At 25.8% G+C, this 21,959-nt stretch overlaps 2 protein-coding genes across 2 annotated transcripts in view; one reads left to right on the top strand and one right to left on the bottom strand.

Annotated features, from left to right (window-relative positions):
* The first annotated feature begins 9,619 nt into the window (after window positions 1–9,619).
* LOC112603892 (ly6/PLAUR domain-containing protein 6B-like) overlaps window positions 9,620–21,959 on the top strand; it is a 61,465-nt gene continuing 49,125 nt past the window's right edge. Inside the window, exon 1 of the mRNA XM_025352699.1 lies at window positions 9,620–9,923. The gene's annotated coding sequence lies outside the window, so the exon portion shown is untranslated. The remainder of the gene's footprint in view (window positions 9,924–21,959) is intronic.
* LOC112603891 (aminopeptidase N-like) lies at window positions 14,549–21,609 on the bottom strand. The gene is made up of 12 exons (XM_025352698.1): window positions 21,146–21,609; window positions 20,849–21,004; window positions 18,530–18,817; window positions 18,245–18,425; window positions 17,909–18,147; window positions 17,586–17,769; window positions 17,184–17,391; window positions 16,836–17,113; window positions 16,553–16,737; window positions 16,317–16,487; window positions 15,530–15,758; window positions 14,549–14,916 (listed from the first exon to the last, which is right to left on the bottom strand). The coding sequence occupies exons 1-12, from the start codon at window positions 21,607–21,609 to the stop codon at window positions 14,590–14,592; spliced, it is 2,910 nt and encodes a 969-aa protein (XP_025208483.1). The 3' UTR covers window positions 14,549–14,589.

Below are 21,959 nucleotides of genomic sequence, written 5' to 3' on the forward strand. Positions count from 1 at the left end.
TTCTTTGGGAAATATATAAAAGGTGATGGGACATAAGAGTTTGATGACCCGGGAGATGTCAATATTAGTATTGAAATACCTCTAAGAGGCCTTGGTGTATTACGAAATTGTTCTGAATGCGTCTTGTAGCTAGTAATATGGTATTTTTTTTCCTTATTAGACTTAAATGAGGGGTATGAGAAATGTTGTGTATGTCGGAGAATTATAATTTACATTCTTTAGCATATATTTTAAAATTTATAGCAAAAATTTTGTTCTTAGTAGTACCTAATCTGTACCTAAGTCAATTAATCATTGGTTAATATCATTAAACCTACTATTATATCATATATATGATTTTATGATTATACCTTTAGCTTCTTTGGTGAGCTTTTAGTTTGTTTTTATGTCACCTCTCCCTTTCTCCATAAGATATGTCATGATCCTCAAAAAACTATTAGCATACAAACTTTCATATTGCGCGTACAAATGCGTACAAATAAAGCGCAAAATATTTGCAAATAAAATTTTATATTTCTCAAATAAATGGAGGGCTGATAAGAGTGATAAAACGTCACGCCAACCCTCCCCCTCACCATCCTCGAAGGATTTTTGATATAACTTAGCCTCTTTGGTCATACAAATTCTGGGTCACTGTATTTGTACAAATGACATATTAAATTATAAAATAATAAAATTTCCATATTTTTAAAAAAGAGGCTAGTGTAACATACGAGTCTTGATTCTGTGTGACGACGATCGTACAACGTAAAAGTTACTGCAATTGACGCAGGAGTAGGGGTGGTTATAAAGATATGTGTGTACAGGTACGACAAAAAACTCGCGTCCCTACGCAAATACACAAAAAACTAAATATCTTTAAACACAATTTAATTAATAAATTTCAGAATTTTCTCATTAAATGGTTTAATTTGGACACCGAGCACTTACATAAAAAAAAAAAAAAAATCATGAAAATCGATCCATTAGAACTTAAGATATGATTTAAAAAAAAAATTGTCTTACGTTTTAATAATATATATAGACTATTATGCATACTCATGAATTTATTTAGCAATCGGGGTAATAATATAATTGTAATAATATAAATATATAATATTTCAACGTTATTCATTAACATGAATCAATAGTTAAAATCCAATTTAATGTTATCTAAAATTCTTAGCTTGCTATTTCAGTCAGTTATTATCAATGAATAAATATTAAATAACTGGTAAATATTAAATTGAATCTCAGTATAATTTAACTATTAACATCTAATTTTATTAAAACAATATAGCTTCAAACTATCACATATAAATCATACGCAGTCTATTAGGTAAATATTAGATGGACAAAGAAAATAATTACTAAATTTAGCTAAATATCCAAATTATTATGTTTTAATCATTATTTTGTCTAAGCCAAAATATTTTTTAAATCCAAGTGCTATTTATTAATTTTAACTTCGTGTCAATTACATAGGTAGACTCAAAATGTTAATTATAATGTATAATTATCATTATACATTTCTTAATATCTAATCATTGTTTTTGTGCTGTTTCTGAATTTATTTAAAAGAGGTAAACACAATATTATATAAAAATTAAAATATATGATTAATATAATAATCATAACGGTATTAAATATATTGCATATTAGTCCATAAAATGCAAATTATATAATTACAAATTTAATATTCACCATAATATGTCAAACACATTTATCAAACAGTTAAAAATTAGTTAGTTAGCAGGCATTCATTAAAATACAAACATAATAATGTCAATATTGTTTGGGTGAATTTTCTTTTCAATTTATTATTAACCAACTGTGAGTAGTTTTTTAATACAAAATAATGAAAGTTTTTTTCATTAATCCTGTATTAATGTTCTAAAGGTAAAAATGCAATATTGACAGTTTTGTTGTTTCAAAATCTATTATTTAAAATTTATTGCTATATAAATATACACATACTAAGGTTAACATGTCTCCCTATATTATGTTTATCCATATGTTTGAAAAATAAATCAATTAAAAGAAAAATTACTATAAATTAGTTTCACGATTTCAAAATAGACAACAATCTAAACGGTAGGTAACTACAATAATAGACTGTTGTCAAACTAATTTAAATGTTGACCTTGTTTCAGTATTTTGTTTGAAGTTTTTTCAATTTTTTTGCAATTATGATCGAATTTATGGTGTTTTATAAGTTGTAAGCAATTTATAATAATCAAATTTGTCGTTTTTGCTAATTTTTTTCTCTTATGTTTGACTTTTTGAAATATTTTAGTTTTTTTAAAAATATATTAAATATTAATAATATAGGTGATTGATTTCTCTCCATAAATAGTATTACCACATAGTACTATTTATTATTTTAATTTTAATGCATCATTTGTTACAAAGTTAAATTAGTTTACATTTTCTATATCGCGGTTGAATTATTTTCATTTATACATTTATGCAGGATAATTTTTTTTTAATAAACAACATTCATTAGTTCAAAATTTATAAACGTTTTTGAAAATATTTATTGTATTTAATTTTCAATTGAAATAAAACAAATTGTTTTAAATTTTTACGTAATATATTTTTAAGGTTTTTATTTAAACATAAAATGTATAACACACATTTTTTACGAAATTTTTACTGTGAATCAAACTAAATTTTATTTTGAAAATAAGCCTTAAACACAGAGAAAAAAGTTTGGAGCTTAATAAGTGTTCAATTTACCATATAACTTACAATTTTAGAAAATGTGAAACTAAATTTATTTATTTTAAAAACCATTCTAGAAGATTTTAAACTTTATACATTGTTTTTTTCTTTTAGTAGACATAACATTTATAATCACAAATAAAAATAAATTTCTCTCTTCACAATTTTATTTTAAATTTAAGATTAATAAATATCATCATAAAAACAAATATAATTTAAATAATACTAACCTTTATAAATAATATTTTTATTTTTTTTTTTAAGGGGTAGATGATACTTTAAAACACCACATATACTTATCAATGTACTATCTTTAAAAAAACAAAATTTTCATTTTTTTTTTGTCTATAAATCATTTATAGTTATGTTAACCATTACAATTATTTTATCTACATCATGTAAAATGAATTTCATAGTTATATGAGTTGTATTAAAACTACTGAAGTTCGGTGTTACAGAACTTGATTACAAACAATTATATTTTGAATGAGCAGACTGTTATTAGTGTTATTTATATTATTTTGTACCTTTTTTTTTTTTTAATTTCAATAAATTTGATGATTATTTCGTAAGCTTTCCAAACATATTAATAGAAAAACAATGAAAATTATTTTTTTTATACATTTCAACAATAAAAGTCATTTTTAATGAACTTTTTTTACGTTTAGATTTTTCTTTTATTTTTGTTAAACCATCCGCTTATCATTTTATGTTGATTTTATTTGTAAAAATTACACGCTATTTACAACAATGCTACTTTTTAATGATCACTTAATATTGATTTTAATTGTAATATGCAATTATGGGGAAATGCAAAAAAGTCTAATATAAACAAAATACAAACTTTCCAAATCTTAGTGCTTAGAAAATTATTAAATGTCCCTCCTTACGTATCTAATCATACTATTCATTCAGATTTAAAAACGCCCCTAGTGCACAATGAAGCAAAACGTTATTACAAACGTTTCCACCTCCACTTATTATATCACCCCAATCCGTTTGCTAGAAATCTTTCTACCCCAACAATCTCCGGAAACCCTCCAAGAAGGTTAAAACGTAAATGATGCCGTGACTTGCTGTTATATAAATTAAGTTCTAAATAAATAAGTGTATTAAAAAAAAATACAAAAATATACATTTACATATTTTAAAAAAACAAACGAAAGTGTCATTAATGGGTGGCTGCTCTCCTCAAACGTAACATGTACTATGTAATTTATTGTAAACTTTCATTATTATTAATATTAATATGTTTTGATACCTATTCTGTATCACATTTACTCATTGTGCCTAAAGTATAGATTATAAATTTTATACATAAAAAAAAAAATTATAATATACGCTTAGTCTTTGTATTATTTCAATTAAGGTTTATTACAATTTAATGGTTAAAAAAAATGTCTCTTTGACTTGAATTTAATTATTCTAGGTGGGTACTGCCTATACCTAAAGTGGACGTAAAAATTGCTAAAAAAAATACTTTATACTCGTATCATCTAAAAGAATTACATTTTATGTAATAAAAAAACTCGTTCACAGTTGTGCATAGTAAAGTATAAAATATAAAAATTACAAACTTCATAATATATTATATAAAATTATTTCTGATAGTATATTTACGAGTGTAATATATATTATACTTTATAGCACTTATTTGCTGTAGATATTTATAAAAATACAGTTTTAAAAATTAAATTTATAAAAAATATTTATAATATCAAAATATATTTAATAAATTCAAAATGAACGCACATATTATGCAAACAAATACATTTAAGATATAATTTTAATAAAATATATAGATTAAGTTTTTTATCAAAACCTTAAAATTTTTTTTTAGATGTTACTAGTTATAATAACATCAAATCCCTAGTAATTGGATTAAGTATTATATTCAATTAAAAACATTTATTTTTATAACAATTAAAATTAAAATAGTATTAACTAAGAAGTATGTGGTTAAGAATTTATTTTTACGTTTTTTTTTTTATTTTAAAATAATACTTAATATTAAATTTACATTTATTTTTAAATTATTAAAACTAAAATTAATTTTTTACGAAATTGATCAAATATTCAATTTGAAAATACAACAAAAATTAAATTAATTTTAATGCGTCTTTATTTTGAATATTTGAATTTAATAGGTATATATTAAAAAAAAAAAGTAAATAAAGTTTTTTTCTACAATTTCCTTACATCAACTAAATTTAAGAAATCCCATTATGTTCCTTTCAATTAGTGTCTACCTTTATGTAGATAGTTTTAAACTGAATTTTGTAATATACTACAAATTACAATATTCACATTAGATTTTTTAACACTTGTTTTTAATTGGTAATATTTGTGTGAAATATCTCAAATATCCTTGTTTTTTAAAACATTGTTTTATCTCCTCTTAACGTTGTAGGAGACATGGTATTAAATGACACATTTGTTTTGATTTGGTGGAGTTTATTTATTGTTTACCCTTCTTATATTCTTATAAGCCATTTTATCCCGTTGCTAGGTGATTGTTAACACGATATTCCGTGATAATATTATGTTTCATTGATAAAAGTATACTACTATAATATGAGGACTGATCAGGTAAATCGATTAACAATTAAATATATAAAATAAACAAATTATGTTTAGTTCATTAAACATTCATAAAAGTATTACATATTGTATAATTACAATAATTATATTTAATTAAACAGGAATTCGCTTATAAAATACCATACCAGCATAATATATATTTTTTAGATCATAAAATGAAAATCCAATATCGGTACTTATTTTAAATAAGACTGTAAATAATTGAATTCGTTTAATTTTTCATATATTTTATTCTATACCTACCTATTAATTATTTTTTTATAATACTTAACATCCCAGCAGTATGAATGAGATATTGCTAGTTTACTTTAATAAAAAATATTTTGGATGTTCAGCACATACTTTATCAGAATACACCTTTAATGGTACATCTACTAGTGAAATATAAGATTAATAATTTCTCTTTACAATACCAGCTCATATTACTTTTAAGGGTATATTAAGACAGTATACCTATCATTAGGTTTATGCGAGATGTTGTTAATTAATTACTCACTGCTCTTGCTATTATTTATTATGTACCTATGTACGTACTCTAATGTTATTGATGATAAGAAGTAAATTCAATTTTATGGCTGATGATTTATTTTTCATGTTTTAATATAATTTACTAGAATATTTTAACCTAGTGTATCCATATAGGTAAACAAATTATTAGTTTGTTACTATATTTATTGCATATAGTATACTTATTTATCACAATATTAAAGTGCCAAAAACAATAATATATTCAAAACGTCTTCACTACTTTGTATGAAATAAGTTAACCAATTTTTTTATAAATTGCAATATTAAATGACTAGGTATAGTATAACATATAATTTTTGAATTACACTAAACTAAAAAATTAGTACTATTAATTATAACTTATAAAGTTTTGATAAGCTATCAATTTAAAAATTTGAATAGAATGTAATATACTGTAAAAAAAAAAAAAAAAATGTGAATTACTCTAAATACTCTAATACATGCTTTAAAATTACTTAATTTAACAACAATTCAACATTATTAGAAAATTGTAATAAAATTACACTACTTATTAAGCTATTATACATAGAAATAATAATTATTTTTAGGAATAAAAAATCTATTATAGTATAAGTTCAAAATATTCATACCAAATTTAGATAAAAAAATGTGAAAATTTAGAGAATATTATCATAAATAAATAACAATTAATGTTCATAATTTTATAATGTTGTAGATGTTGTCATTTTTAAAAGTGTTTAAATATAAAATAGTAAATATAATCATCTCAAAACTTTTGAAATGTAAACAATACAATTTTAATCAGTACAAATTTAAACCATAATATTAACTTTGAAATTTAATAATTGTTAATTTAGTAAACTATTAAAAAATAATTAGTTATGTAACTCAAACACATATTGGTACATTTTTTAAACATGTTACATAAATAAGTTACAGTATTAATACAAAATGAATGTATTTAAATTAATAAACAATGGTATATAAAAAATTAATTAGGTAGATAATTCACACTTAACGCTTTGGTAAATTCATTATTCAGTTAATAGTAAATATCACCAACGTAAAAAAGAAATCAACAGAAATAAAACGTGTCATGAGAAAAATATCTGTGTATTAAAAGTCTTAAGACTAAAATCTTTATAATATTAATAATTACTAAAAAAAAAAACCTTTTCGTTAAAAATATATAAAAAGTTCAATAATTTAAATATATTAAATAAATTATAAAATTAAAAATAAAATATAATTAAGTAAGCGAGGCTAGTAAAACATATAAGCAATATTATAAAATTAAATTTGTAGATAATTTCGTAATTTAGCAATATGGATTTGTGAAAGAAATTACATTTTTATTTTATTTGAATTTAATTAAATATCATTGTATTACAAAACACTTTATACTTAAAGATGATAAAAATGTATAATCAATAATAATAAAAAACCAACTAAACAAGAATTAAGATAATATTTGTCTTTAATCCAAATTGCCTTATGGAATATATGTATACAATTTAATGCTCCACTTCTAGTATAATATTAAAGAATATAAATTTATGGAGATTATAGCTTGAGATAAATGTCTTAGATTTCAGGTATATTAATGTATTTATTACTACATTTAGATATATACGAGTAACTATAATCCATTAAAAATATATTATATATCTTCTTGAGAGTTAAGACAATAATATCGGTACATTATTAATTAAACTAACAGTTTTCATCATATATCTTTCACACGTCATAATGATAATAGATTTTAGTTTAACTATTAGGTACTTATATATTTCTAATATAATACCATCATAAAAATCAACTTCGAATTTTTTTGACTTATTTACAAGATTAAATTAAAATAACGTTATGAATTATAATTTAAGAATTAAGTTATTTATTCTGAGAATATTGGAATATTTTATTTTATGTATCAACATTTTTTCTAAAGTTGTGTAGGATATGTAATTTTTTTAATATATTTTTAAGAATTATACATAAATATTTTTTTATTTTGTTATATTTTTCTGTTATGTTAAATATAAAATAGCATTTGCGAGTTAGAAATATTATCCACCGTTGATAATACATATAGTAGTATTAAAGTTATTTAAAATATAATATCAACGAATTAGTTATTTGGTATGAAAATATAAATATTACATAAATTAATAATACTATTACTTATTATTAAGTTGTTAAAATAATTGTATAAAGAGGCTGCATATTTTTTACACGTATAATTTACAAGTATAATAGTTTAACATAAAATGTATTATATTTTAAAAAAGTCGTAATATTTTATTAGTACCTTTTACAATGTATTTCCGTACAACATCCTTAAAAAATTAATCTTAAAGAATTTGTTTTTTTTTTTTTTACTAAAACCTTTGCTTTCACTGTATTTTGAAAATTGCCAACTAAAGATATTTATGATATATTTTTTAAGAAAATAATATGCATATTACCATAATATAGACTATAGAGCATCTCTACCCATACTCAAATACTATCCCTCACTGTAATGATCGTATAAAACCATTGGATTTCTCTACAGTCATAAATTATAAAATCGGACAGGATACAGAAATTGTGTGTTTAGTACTTCGTCTTGTTGCTTGAAAAGTGTTATATTATTATTATTTTATATCAATGATAAATCAACACATTCAAATAATTGTCTGTCCCTAGATGAACTTAGTTTACTTAAGCATTACTTTTTATTTTTATATTTTAAATATTACCAAATTTTCAACATTGTAGTATTTATTTATTTGTTTAAAATTAATTTACAATAACAATTGAATAATAATACGTCTTTTAAATATTAAAATTAAGTAAGTTATAAATAAAAATAGAAAAAAAAATAATATTTTTATTATTATGAAAAATTTTAAATTCGATCTAGATCCAATTTTTAAATATAATGTATTATATACTACTTAAAAGTTTTGGAGTTTTTTATTACCTATACAAAGTGTTTTCCAAAAAAAAGCTACATTATTGCAATAAATAGTTTTTCTCCTCCTCAGAATTTCAAATTGAACATTCTCTCAAACGGATAATAAACTTTTTTATTTATAATGTTATATTTTTTACACTTAATTCTTAATATTTGAAAACAACACTACGGGGAATTTTAACGAAAAATCAACATTTAAATAATAAATGATATCACGTAACAAATATTTCCGGGAAATGTAGTACTTGTGATCAAAACAGAGGCGGAAGGATAAGGTGAACGCAAGAAAATGAAAGTTTTTGATGTATAGGATTTTCCGGACAAGTTAATATTTGGTATCAAGGTGGTGATGGTAACGGCGATGGATATATTTGGCGAACCGAGACAGCTGAAGTTTAACTTTTCAATATTTGCGTTGCTCCGTAGTCTTTCTTAAAAATAATAATAATATATAAATAATAATAAAACAATTTCGAAACCGCCGCAGAGTATAAGAGATGACAGCTAATCTCGTCTCAATTTATCTTCTGCTATAGGCTTAAAAGATCGGTTTGACCCAAAAAACATTCGGATCACGTGCGTATTATATTTGTGTGTGGATGTGTGTGTGGATGTGTGTGTGTACGGGAAAGGATGTGGTCCGTGGAGTAGTTGGTTGGCGGAGTGACGGCGGTGGTGGCAGTGGCGGAAAACCAAAACGAGTGGTGATAAGGTGCGGCCGCGGTAGATAGGTTCATGGTGCGGTAGCGGTTGGTGGTAGGTGACCGTGGCGGCGCACCGAGGGGGGTTGCGTCGCGGATGGCTAGCGAGGGTGTAGCGGTAAATTTCTCGCTTTTCCAGGGCTCCGTACATCGCAGTCGCCGACCACGTCCGCGTCAAAGCGGTCCTGTAGTGCGTTACAACCACCACGTTTGCGCATCCGCTGGAATAATATAATACTTGAGCGTAAGTATATATCATCAAAATATTATACGCTTTACAAGCGTATACGACAATAAAATTGTGGAAATCGTGACGAAATACTGGCTATACTAATACACACTGTGGACCGCGATCTGTCGTAGTATTTATCAAAAATTATTATTTTGCTGTCTGTCACAGCAGTCGTGTGTATTTTCGTCGTCGTCGTCCGACCGGAAACATCGACGGCCTCACAAAAATCAACGAAACAGTGAGTATAACAATCACAACATTATAACAACATAATCAAAATATGATAACATATTTTTACATTTCATAGAGCCTTTGAACAAAAAAATAATAGTTATTATTATAATATTAATTACACTCCAATACTACGTGAATTGTTTTCAATTTCTATGTACTATTATTTATTATTATATTTTAAAATCGAATTATGATATCGTTGTATACATAGATACTCGAAAATACAATAACTTTATAGTCACGTACTTATTATTATGTTAATAATATCATTATTACACTTAGTTGACGCGTGTTTTCTTAACTAGGTGAGTGATCATGATCATGATACTTACCCGGATCTATTATACCGACTAATTAATTATTATAATCGATGTATTTATGTTGGGTAAACATAAACGAGACGTCGTCACCGATAATGTTTGTCACGATGAACCTCTGTAATGTATGCATATAACGTAGCAGCGGCTTATCAAGTATCGACAAAACGCGTGTTTACACGTACAATACATATTATTATTATAATTATTATGTATGTAGGAATACACCGTACTTTCTCCGATATATGCAAATGGAATTTGAGTTTCGCAAATGATCACCTCTACCCCTATACTATCGATGGTTTTGAACTCATCACTGTTAGTGTTCTGCTTGCAATATTGTCTAATTAAACACCTTAACGTATATTCACCAAACCACGAATATGAAATACATTTTACAATATTGTGATCTAATTTTGTTATGATACACAGCCAAATAGGTAATAATACATAAAATATATTATAATAATAAATTGTTTACGTTTCGTGACAACAATAATAAATAATAATATCATTGTGTCCTACATTGTTGAATATTTTTCTTTCCGAGCGGCAAAATAGATTATTAAATTTTTTTTAAATAATTAATTGTTTTTTTTTTTTTTAATTTTGCGAAGTCGGGATATAACCGTTGTTATGAGTACTAAATCTCATTGTGTAAACGTTTAGAAAAATATTCCTTTATGTTGAATCCAGTTCGCTAAGATTTTGCGTCTCTGTTTGTTGCTTTTATCACTTTTGAGTAAAATATTTGTAATTTAAAAACACCGCAGATACCTAAATTCAATAAAAAAAAATTTTAAATCTGTACATATACCATTTTTATTCTATTTTAAGATTACTGTCTTTTAGGTTGTTATAATAATACGATATATGGAGAAGAACCAACAATAAATACATAAATATTATACTACTTATGTTAAATAAGTAAATAATATAATTTTATGTGTCATGGATGTAAAAAAAAAATTATAAAAATATGAAATAATTTCAATCAATATATTAAAAAATAATAAAAATAGGAGTATAAATAGATTATTATAAATTCAGTTAGAATATATTTTTTATATATAAATATTTTGTACATCTTCTTCCGTATCTAACACAAGCCAAAGATATTTTTATGAAGATAGATAATAGTCTACGATGAAAAAAAATGATTACAATACTTAATAATACCATAAAAATACATATGTTAAATATATCATAACTTTTATTTTTTTATATAATAATTCTTTATTATAATTTAAATAATTTTTTCTCTTTTTTTCGTATGCTGTCAAACATATTATTTCATCCTTATTTCAATGGTATAATTTCAATTTTAATGAATTGATAATTAATATTTCTAAAATAACAATAATTAACGCAAATGAACAAATAACGATAATTGATAAATTATTATGTAATTAACTTGAAGTTAAAAATTTAATATTATTATCCAACAGGTTTACAAAGTTTTTATTTACAATAGGTATATCTTATTAGATTATTTCTAAACTTTTAAGGAATATGGAAGAATTCTAAAAATCTCTAAATTATCAATATAAACATCATTCATTTTTTTTTTTTTTATAAAACAACAGAAAAAATGTCTTTAGAACTTGATGAATGCACAAGGACATTTTTTTTTAGTGTAAGTACACAATATAAATCAGGAATATAGCTGCTTTTGAAAGTATTGATTTACTACAAATCCCCTTGTAAGATCTTAATTTATTAGTTTTTGGAACATTTATAAAGACTAAAAGCACAGCTAAAAGAGATTATAAGCTAGTAGTAGTTATTATAAATACGTTAAAATGATAAAGTCCATTATAAATTATTAATGCTGGATACAGAATATTGTATTTTATAAATATAAACTATAGTCTATAATTTAAATTTTATTCACTATTCAAAAATGTTGTAACTATTTCATTATTAATTACCAGTAATCTACTAAATTGCAAAAATTATTAAAATGTATGATAATATTACAATATTACATTATTTTCATTTTACTTATATTTAGCCATTCAATGCATTCATGTTTTGTAATTTGACAAACCACAAACTTATAAATCACGGAAAAGCTGACTTCCGTATCCAGTGAAAATTCACAACGGCGTATGATCATAATATTGAATACTGTTACGTTGCATATTATTATATCTGCATAATAATATTACACAAGGTAGGTACTGGGAAACCGACCACACGACTGTGGTGTACCTATTTAGCCTGCACATAACGCCGTGTGATTATTATTTTATTAGCAAAATAAGTACAATATTATACATATCAGTATTTAATTAACACTAACTAAAATTAACTATGAATGGATATTACACAAGAAAATGTACTAAATGATTGTATTTAGTTTTTAAATATTGACATTTATAATGTACATCACTCCAATGAAAACGTAATTTGAATTTGATTGTTTAGGCGCAATTCGTACATGCCAATATGACATAATCAGTATGTCATTGAACCGTTCTTTTATAACACTCAGTTGCAACTATATTAATTAATCTGTATTTGATTTAATAGGAAAAACATCAATATGAATTTTATTTTTCTATCTAAATCGTACTTAGACAGACGTCACAAATATAACAAGTTAGATATTTTTCTACCAAATTAATTTTTAGTTATCTACAATATTCAAATTAAATGTTTCATTTATAAGTGATTTTTATTTTATTGTTTACTCATTTAAACTGAAATCAATAAAATAGTTACTAAATCATAGTATTATGAAATCATAGAGCGTTTTTTAAAAATACATGTTTTATAAAATACGTATAAAATTATTCAAATGCAAAAACTAGTTGTTTATACACCTAATAAAATTTTATTAGAACATATTAATCGTAGTTTTTTAATTTTTATTCAATATTGTATTTCATAGAAAGAGTTACTATTTTTCACTTTTTTCACAAATGTATTACCATTTTGTAAGTAATATATTTAAAAATTTTAATTGCTTTATACAGATTAAAAATCTTATAATATAGTATTAATTAAATTTATTGTGATATACATTTTAAAAAGACTTTAATAAAATACATAATATTAGCATTTACTATTCACTAAAATTTTGAGTTATAAAACGTATTTTAAATATTATAGTATTCTACTGTACAGGTATATTTTAATAAGATTAAATTTATTTGAAATATCATAAAACTAAAATTAATATTCATGGTTCTAAAAAACTGTTATCGAATAAAATGTATTGTGTCTTCAGTATTTCAAACACTCTGTTAAAAATAGTTGTGTTATATTATATAGTATCTACACACAAAATTAAAAATAATAAAAATATTTTTGAAAGAATTGATTTTTTTCCAATAAATTTACATAGCCAATCCACTATCATTAATAGTGGATTTTATATTGACGGAACAAAATTAACTTTATGAAAATATAAATACGCATTTCAAATTATTCATTTTAACCTCATCTTTAAATAAACATTCTATATATTTTAAATAATCGCTATTAATACATGAAGTATTTTACACTAGAACGGCCAATTGCTAAAAATATTGGGAGTAATATTATTGTGTTATATATTGCCTAAAATTAATAGTTATAGTTAGCTCGTAAAGGTTATAGGTTGAAAGATTTTCCATCAAACACAAGACGAAAACCGTTTTTCTTTATTCCTCAATTGCTTCTATTTCTATCAACTCAATTCATTGTTTATTTTTTTAAATAATATTATGTTCACTTTCAAGTATACTACAAGATTTTTTTTTAATCGAGTAGTGTAAGAGTTTATACTCGAAAAAACCATAATAAATATCAATATTTTTTTTAGTTAAGAGTACGTATTGAATATAAAAATTATAATTAATTAAAATCTGGAATGGTTTAGTACACACATATATTATTATATGTACTTTATAAAATATATACATTGAATAATAATTTTACTGCATTAATGTATGTTTGAAATTTGAATTGAATGATTAACCGTAGCATATGAATAAACGATTCTGAGCAGAGACAGGCCATCAGTCTTTACTAATTACATATGATTATTTATTAATAAAATAATTTATACAATAGCATATTTTTATATAATTATCATATTATAATTATTTATTTTACTATTAATAATAAAGTATGAATACTTATTAAAAATAGGAAATAATTTAAAATCAGTTTAAATTTATCGTAAAATTTAATAATACACGAAAACATTTCAAGAATTCATAATTTAATACCTATCACATTTATTAAATACAATTTCATCGACTGAAAATATTTAAAATGTTAGGTTTAAAAAATATTTATAATTATTATAAATATAATTTTTTTGTAATTTGTAATACAACTTTAGGATCATATAATTTAATTTTATAAAATCAACGTTTTAGTTAATAATGTTAAGATTATAAGTTGTACAATCACAAAACTACTATACGTGTTCAAAGTTGCACCAGACGGTTGTTGAGTCGTTACAGGAGAAATAGTAGTGCTTGAGCCAACTGGAATGACCGTCGCGGACTTTGATGTGGAGGTTTCTATCACGGTTTCCTTTATTCCATACTGAGTCGTCCATTCTCTAATTCCAACAGAATAACTATCAAACCATGCCAAATTGTGGTCGACCTTTTTGTATGATTCTTCAAACGACGATCGTACGGAAGCTCGAAGTGTTGAATTGTTCTTCAATTTTTTGATCTGAAAGTATAATAAAATAATTACCAGATTTATATGGTCTAAATTTATAGCTGTTTGTTATCAGAAATCTACTACCAACTGATATCTGTATTTTATCTACAACTAAGAGTTCAGAGTTAATAATTTTTCGTTATTCGATTCATCAGATAATAAGTTACATCATCTCATATATCAAGATCTCTTTTCTGTTAATTCTACCCGTTATGTATTAACCTGTGATATAATATATGCCTAACCATTAAAAACAGAAATACCTAGCCACTTAGTATTTTAATTATTTATTAATCGATATTTTGTCGCATCCGTTTACCTATTAACGAAATCACCGCGCAGGATGGACCATGTTAAGATGGTTAAAGAGAGAACATTAAATAAAATTAAATAATTCATGACAGATATACATAATACTGACTAAGTTTTTTTAATATTAATCAAGCTATTTATATTAGATTTCTGTAAGAATCGCTTAGACACATAATATCAGAAAATCTTGATTATATTTCTCGTCATTAACACAAGTTTGTCTGTTTTTAATACAAACCTACTTGCGGTGCATAATATTTCAGTACTGATGTTAGTCATGTACACATTTTTTATGATTTTTAAGACTCACTTTTTCGATCTCATCATTTTTTGTCATCTTAGAAGCAAGAGTAGAATAAATATATGTAACAATTTCTTCACCATTGGATAGTTGATCTAAAGTTTTGTTTATGTTGATTGACAAAAATTCATATAACACATCGAGACCCAATGAAGTCGCTGATATTGTAGATACGACAGATTTAATTCCGTTTTTCTTGATTGGTCCTTTGGGTCCGTCTAAAATATGGTTTATAAACCTAAAATCAAATCTCAAAATTAATTATTTACGTAGTTAAGAGAAAATATTAAAATAAAAAAAAAAATAATGTTAAAATAATGATACGGAACACAATTAAAGTTAAATCTTATTGATTTATGATTGCTACTCTAATATATGTCAATATTGAAAATCATTATTTTTTTTTTTTTAAGTGGCCAACCCTGCCGTATTCTAAACTAATATGTAAAAACTTTAAATGTAGTAAATATTAAATATTTTTTGTCATTTTAAAAGTGAAATAATTTATGAGTAATTAACACCAAGGACATTATTTTCGTTTTTCATTATGATTTACGTTAATATTGTTCTATACTCGTATAATCAAATATTCATAAAGAATGCAGAGTCAGGCGTATTAAAAGTAAATTTGACACATAAAACATGTGCATTATAGATTCAAGTAACAAATCATTGTAAAACGTCACTTGAAGTTATTAATACAAAACAGGGACTTTATTGAGACAGACAGTTTGAGGCATTAAATTTTTGTCACTCAAAGGTAAATGATATTGACGGCAATAAGTTAATAACGTACTCAGATAATTGTGTCCTGTTAGTAGAACATCCTAAAGCGAACTCAGCGGAAGATTTTTCTGAGATTGACTTTGTGTTGTTGTACAACGCAAACATCTTGTTAAATACCGATGGACCGTTGCTGTTCTTTACTCCGACGCAGAACGCCGCGTCCTTGATATCGGCCGGTATTCTGTGCGGTATAATAATTTAAGTTAGGTATTTAGACGATCAAAGTGCTAGTATAAAGTTACTGACTTCTCTCCTGCTTGCCATTTGTTGAAATATTCCTGTGCTTTTTCTGTACAATATTTGTTCTCCAACCTACACGCCCACTTGGAAAACGTTTCCCAAGCACTCAACACTTTATACTCAGCATTATTATTCGACACGAGATTTTCTAGCTTATTATATATGGTCCCAGCCAAGCTACTAACGTGAGACTGTACGCAAAAAGTTAAAATTTCTTATTTCATTAATACTCGTTTACTAATTTATTATCATTACACACACAAAGTTTATAATTTAAATACGTGCGTACCTTAAAGTCTGCGTATCCTTCGTCACTACGAGGCATGCGCTCTAACAAGTACGCGAAACCGTTCATCGCCGAATACCACGGCGTAATATTGTATTCGTTCCTCAGATATTTGGACAAGTGCAACGGAACTGAATAGTCTAGTTGGCCAGATTTTGCCAAATTGAACGCGTCGTCTATGAGCTGAGCGCGATTGAGCACATGGATATCGGCGGGTGTGTTGTTCAGCTGCTTTATCAGCGCCATCCAATTGTCCAAATCGTAGTTTACTCGGTACAAACCTGATCAATAGGCAAATAATTTTGATATCGATTATTTTTTTTGCTTTAAACGTGCCACATTAACACTTACCGATTGATTGTATGTTGAATATGTACCAATCTATATCTACGAGTATATCAGGAGTTGGTATAACGGTCAACGCCGATGTTTTGTTCGTCCAAATGGGCGGTTGAAAATAACTGAAATTTTTGTCCGCACTGGTGGTGAACGTGAGACCAATGTGCCATGCCGCCGTTTTGTTAACGATTCCATCGGTTTTATTAATGTAAAATTGGCTCTGTACAAAATTTAAAAAATAAATACAAATACAAAATTTGTCTACGTATAAATACATTATTATGGCGTAAATATATTTACGGGGTTGTTTTGTTTGAGCGAAACAGAATATTATCACTGTCGTATTGAGTTACAATCTGTGATTGAAACTTATTTTAAAATTATATAAAAATATAATGGTTTTTGCTTTATTACTTGAGTCGCTAAAAATGTATTTGTAGTTGCATTTCTAGTGATATTTAGAACCGGGTACCCTGATTGCAACGTCCAATTTGACATGAATTCATTGACTGTCAAATCATTTCCGAGGAAATAATCGGCTTCATATAAAACATTATCGAATGATGCAAACAAATCTGAAGGCTCTGCTACATTTTGACTATAAATATAATCGAACAATTTTAAAAATTATTATGTAATTAAATATTGATATATTATTATACAATAAAATACGCAACGAAATTTTTACAATCAAGAAAGTGGGTGTTGAAGTTAAATCGTATACAATTATTATTTACCTGAATGTGTTCAAATAATATTGAAGGGATGATTTAAATAGATCTTCAGTCACCAAGTACTTCAACATTCTCAGAACCGACGCCGCTTTACTATACGATATGATGTCAAACACGTTTTCGATCTCTTCGGGAGTGTTCACAGTCGCGGTTATTGGATGTCGAGGTGTCTGGTCGTATGCTAATGAATTCTGAAACGCTTCGACCACGAACAGTTCATCCATCGACCAACTGGTCCTCACCTATACCAATAATAACATCAGACGGAATTTAATCATTTCATTATACAACATAAACCAAAATTGTGGAATTATGAACCTTATATTAATTGTACATTACCATGCCGGTTGCGAAGTATTGGAAGTACCGTGCGAAACCTTCGTTCAGCCACAAATAGTCCCACCATTTGCAAGTTACCAAGTCACCGAACCATTGATGAGTGAACTCGTGTTGCACAACTGCTGACGACCGAATTTTCATGTTTGCTTTCGAATCACTTGACATCAACAGATAGCTCTCTCTGTGCAAAAACACGACATAATTATAAAAAAAATAAGAAGTGTTTAACGATAACGAGATAAATTGATAAGCGCCTTCGTCGATGTCGATTCAATTCCACTTTACCGGTAAGTATTGATTCCCCAATTTTCCATCGCTCCAGCCTGGAAATCGGGTATCGCCAACAGATCCATTTTAGGAAGCATGTAATCGATGTTCGTGTATTTTTCCAGTACTTTGAGGTGTTTTGGAGCTTCGGTTGCTATATATTCAGTTTGATCTTGCATTTCTTTATGTGTGTAAATTTTTATGTTTGAATTTTTTTTGTCTGGCACGAATTCACCTACGTAAATAGCCGTCAAGTAAGTAGACATCGCCGGAGTTTTACTAAAGTAAACCGTGTCGTTTTCTGGACTAAAATTCAAATAAGAGTAATTTTATTTTTTTTTATATAACTATAATTAAATTTAAAAACATTTACTGTTTAATATAATACTTTAAATTTTATCTTATCCAACAAAGTATATTTTTTTACTCATTCGTATATTATAGCAATGTTATAGTTTTTACTATATCTCTTAACAAATAAGTATTAGTATAAATATTACATGCAAACATCACGTCATCTCTTTTCAGTTTTTATTTTTGTTGTTACTTGTTATATAAGAACCTTTTAAACTTGTAAGGCTAACTAGACAACGTGAATCATATCAAAACTACAATACTTTAATTCTAATTAAAATTCAAAATAATTGTTGATGTTGTTCAGTAATGTTTGATGGCACTTAATAACTATTTATGTGTAATCTCGATAATTTGTTTGAGTATACATTTTTTTTATACAAATAATTGCTTGCTATAATATTTCATCATTACGTAAAATAAAGAAGTGCTACTCTTTGAAAATAATAGAATATTTTTATCAAAAGTGTCAACTAAAATCATTATATTGATTTAATTAAGACTGCTACAATGAATGACAATGAGTATTAATGTTTATTAATATGTTCGATTGACAAAAAAAAACATGAAAGCGTTTTTTTCTCTATGAACTGTTTACTTCTAGATGTACTGAGTACCGCAGCTAAATGTTTGAAGGCCTGTATGCAAGAGTTTAACCAGAGGTCTTTAACCAACTATTACCAAATTATTATAGTTTATAAATTAACTTTTGAACTATGCATATATAATATACAATAAATATACTGATTATTCTTTAATAAAAAGTAGAAAAAGTGACCAAAATATTTAAAAAATTGAGAAAAGTGCATTTTTATTTTGTAATAAAGTAAACTACACATTTTTTTTTAAATTGTCCTTAACTCTAGGAATCATCAATTTATTAAGTGAAACTCTTTAAATATAGCTATCATAAACTATGTTAATAGATTTTTTATCATGTTTTTATTTCTACATCAATAATTTCGCTTACTAAATAATAGGTAACTAAAATATTTTTTATATAAGTGTCCCATGAGGAGTTACCTATTACTTGCAGTAGAGGAGTGTAAACAAGACAAAAATTGATTTTTTCAATTTTTTAGAAACTAGAAAACTATTAAAAATCATGTGATTAATAAAAATTAAATTAAATTAAATTTTTTTTTTAAAACTATATTTTAATTCAAAATTGTTCGCTCTAATAATAGTAATAACAATAATAATAATTAAAATTTAAATCTGTTATATTTCTATTTTGTTTTTTTCAGTAATTACATTATAATAGTTATCATATTTTTATTATCTAGTAAGCATATAAGCAGTCAATAGATATTATTTATTCAATACATTCATGTATTACTCATAGAACACTTGAAAAACATACTGTTTTAGAGTAAATCGCATAAGCACCTATCTTTTACGTTTCTATGTGGCTTCCGCCTATCTTGCAAATAAATAATAAGTGTCTCGCATAGTAATAATTTATCTTTGTATTAAATTATTAAAACCATTAACTTTTTATAAATAATTATGACTGCAATGTAATATTATAGTATGCATAGGTGCTACATTAATTTTTCAAGTATATTCTTAGCGATTATTTGCAACAAAACTTCTAATTCTAAGAATATCGAAAAAATACATTTTCGAGCCATATAAAGTATTTAAAATATTTTTGTTGAATAATTCATTAATAAACAAAAGTGATATATTAGTATTTTATATATTCACGTACAGAATAATAGTCACTACATTATTAATTGTGTATTAAAAAAAAAAAATCGAAAAAATAATTTAAATTTGTAAACTCAACTGGTAAGATCATATTTTTGATATGTTCTTTCAAAAAACCCATTTTAATATTAATTGTAATTCAAAACATTAAATGCATCTTGAATGTAATAAAGGTCTATGTACTAAATTCATTTTTCATTTATACATTATGTAATAATACGTATATAATATGAAATATGCATTTGACATATATTTAAAAAGGATCCTTACCCACTCTCTACTTTCATGATAGGCATATTCGACAATGCCGTCAGACCCTTTCGTACCACCACTGATATGTTGAACGGAACCTTGTATTTGGGTTCATCGAAGCACGGGAACGCTCTTCTCGCGTACGTCGGTTCAAATTGCGTCACGGCCAACCACCTGTTGACAGACAGATTGAGTATAGACTTAAGTCAAAAAAAAAAAAAAAAATGAATTCCCGTTCAAAGTTTATTATTGTGTGATAATTTACTCGAAGAGTTTTCTCTTAAAAATCAAATTTCAACATTTAGAGGTGCTCACTTGATCAATCCGTTTTCAATGTATGAGCTTTTGTACAGACCGGTCATATCGTCTCGAATATATCCCTTGTAATTAATACTTAAGAGCAATATTTTATCCTTGGGTATACTATTTTGTAATCGAATTTCAAATTGTTCATTTTTTGTTAGGTTCACGTATTCTTTGATCGGCTCATTTCTGTAGGACCCGGAATTCATGTGTAACGAAGCCGACACGCCAGTCACGTTTAAATCCTTGAGGTTTAATGTTATCCTGTTAGTGATATCATTTATTTTTACCGTTATATTGGTCACACCCGTGACCGTCCAGTCACTCAAATTTGGAGCGAACCACAAGACATACGAAAGGGGACTTGTGTTTTCTGGCAACCGGAATACGTCCATCTTCTCGACAACAGGATCTCCTTGCCCATGAACCAGGGCGCACAGAAGCGCCGCTGATAGGACTACAACGAGTTTGAACATAATTACCGGCGACAACAATATCTATGATGGATTTTGCGTAACACACGTATTGACGACAGTAACGAATATCATGTAGGGAAATTTCTGATACGACTCGGCCGCGGCCTGAACGAATATGAACACAAACCATCGTCTCCCTAGTGTTGTTTCGTCACTGTATGTAGTAGTCTTTCTTATCTTATCTTTTCGAGTGTGGTGCGATAGCGATGTTTTAAGAGGATGTCGTACCCACAAGTGTAGTCTTCATCTTATAAACAGAAAACATATCAAATTAGCGTTCACCAGTTCAAATTTTATGTTATTATAGAATTTTAACATTGAATTGAAAATTAAAATTATTATTTGTATTT

Source organism: Melanaphis sacchari, unplaced genomic scaffold (assembly GCF_002803265.2).
Source record: "Melanaphis sacchari strain LSU unplaced genomic scaffold, SCAv2.0 Contig113_pilon_pilon, whole genome shotgun sequence".
In the NCBI taxonomy this organism is placed as follows: Eukaryota; Metazoa; Arthropoda; class Insecta; order Hemiptera; family Aphididae; genus Melanaphis; species Melanaphis sacchari.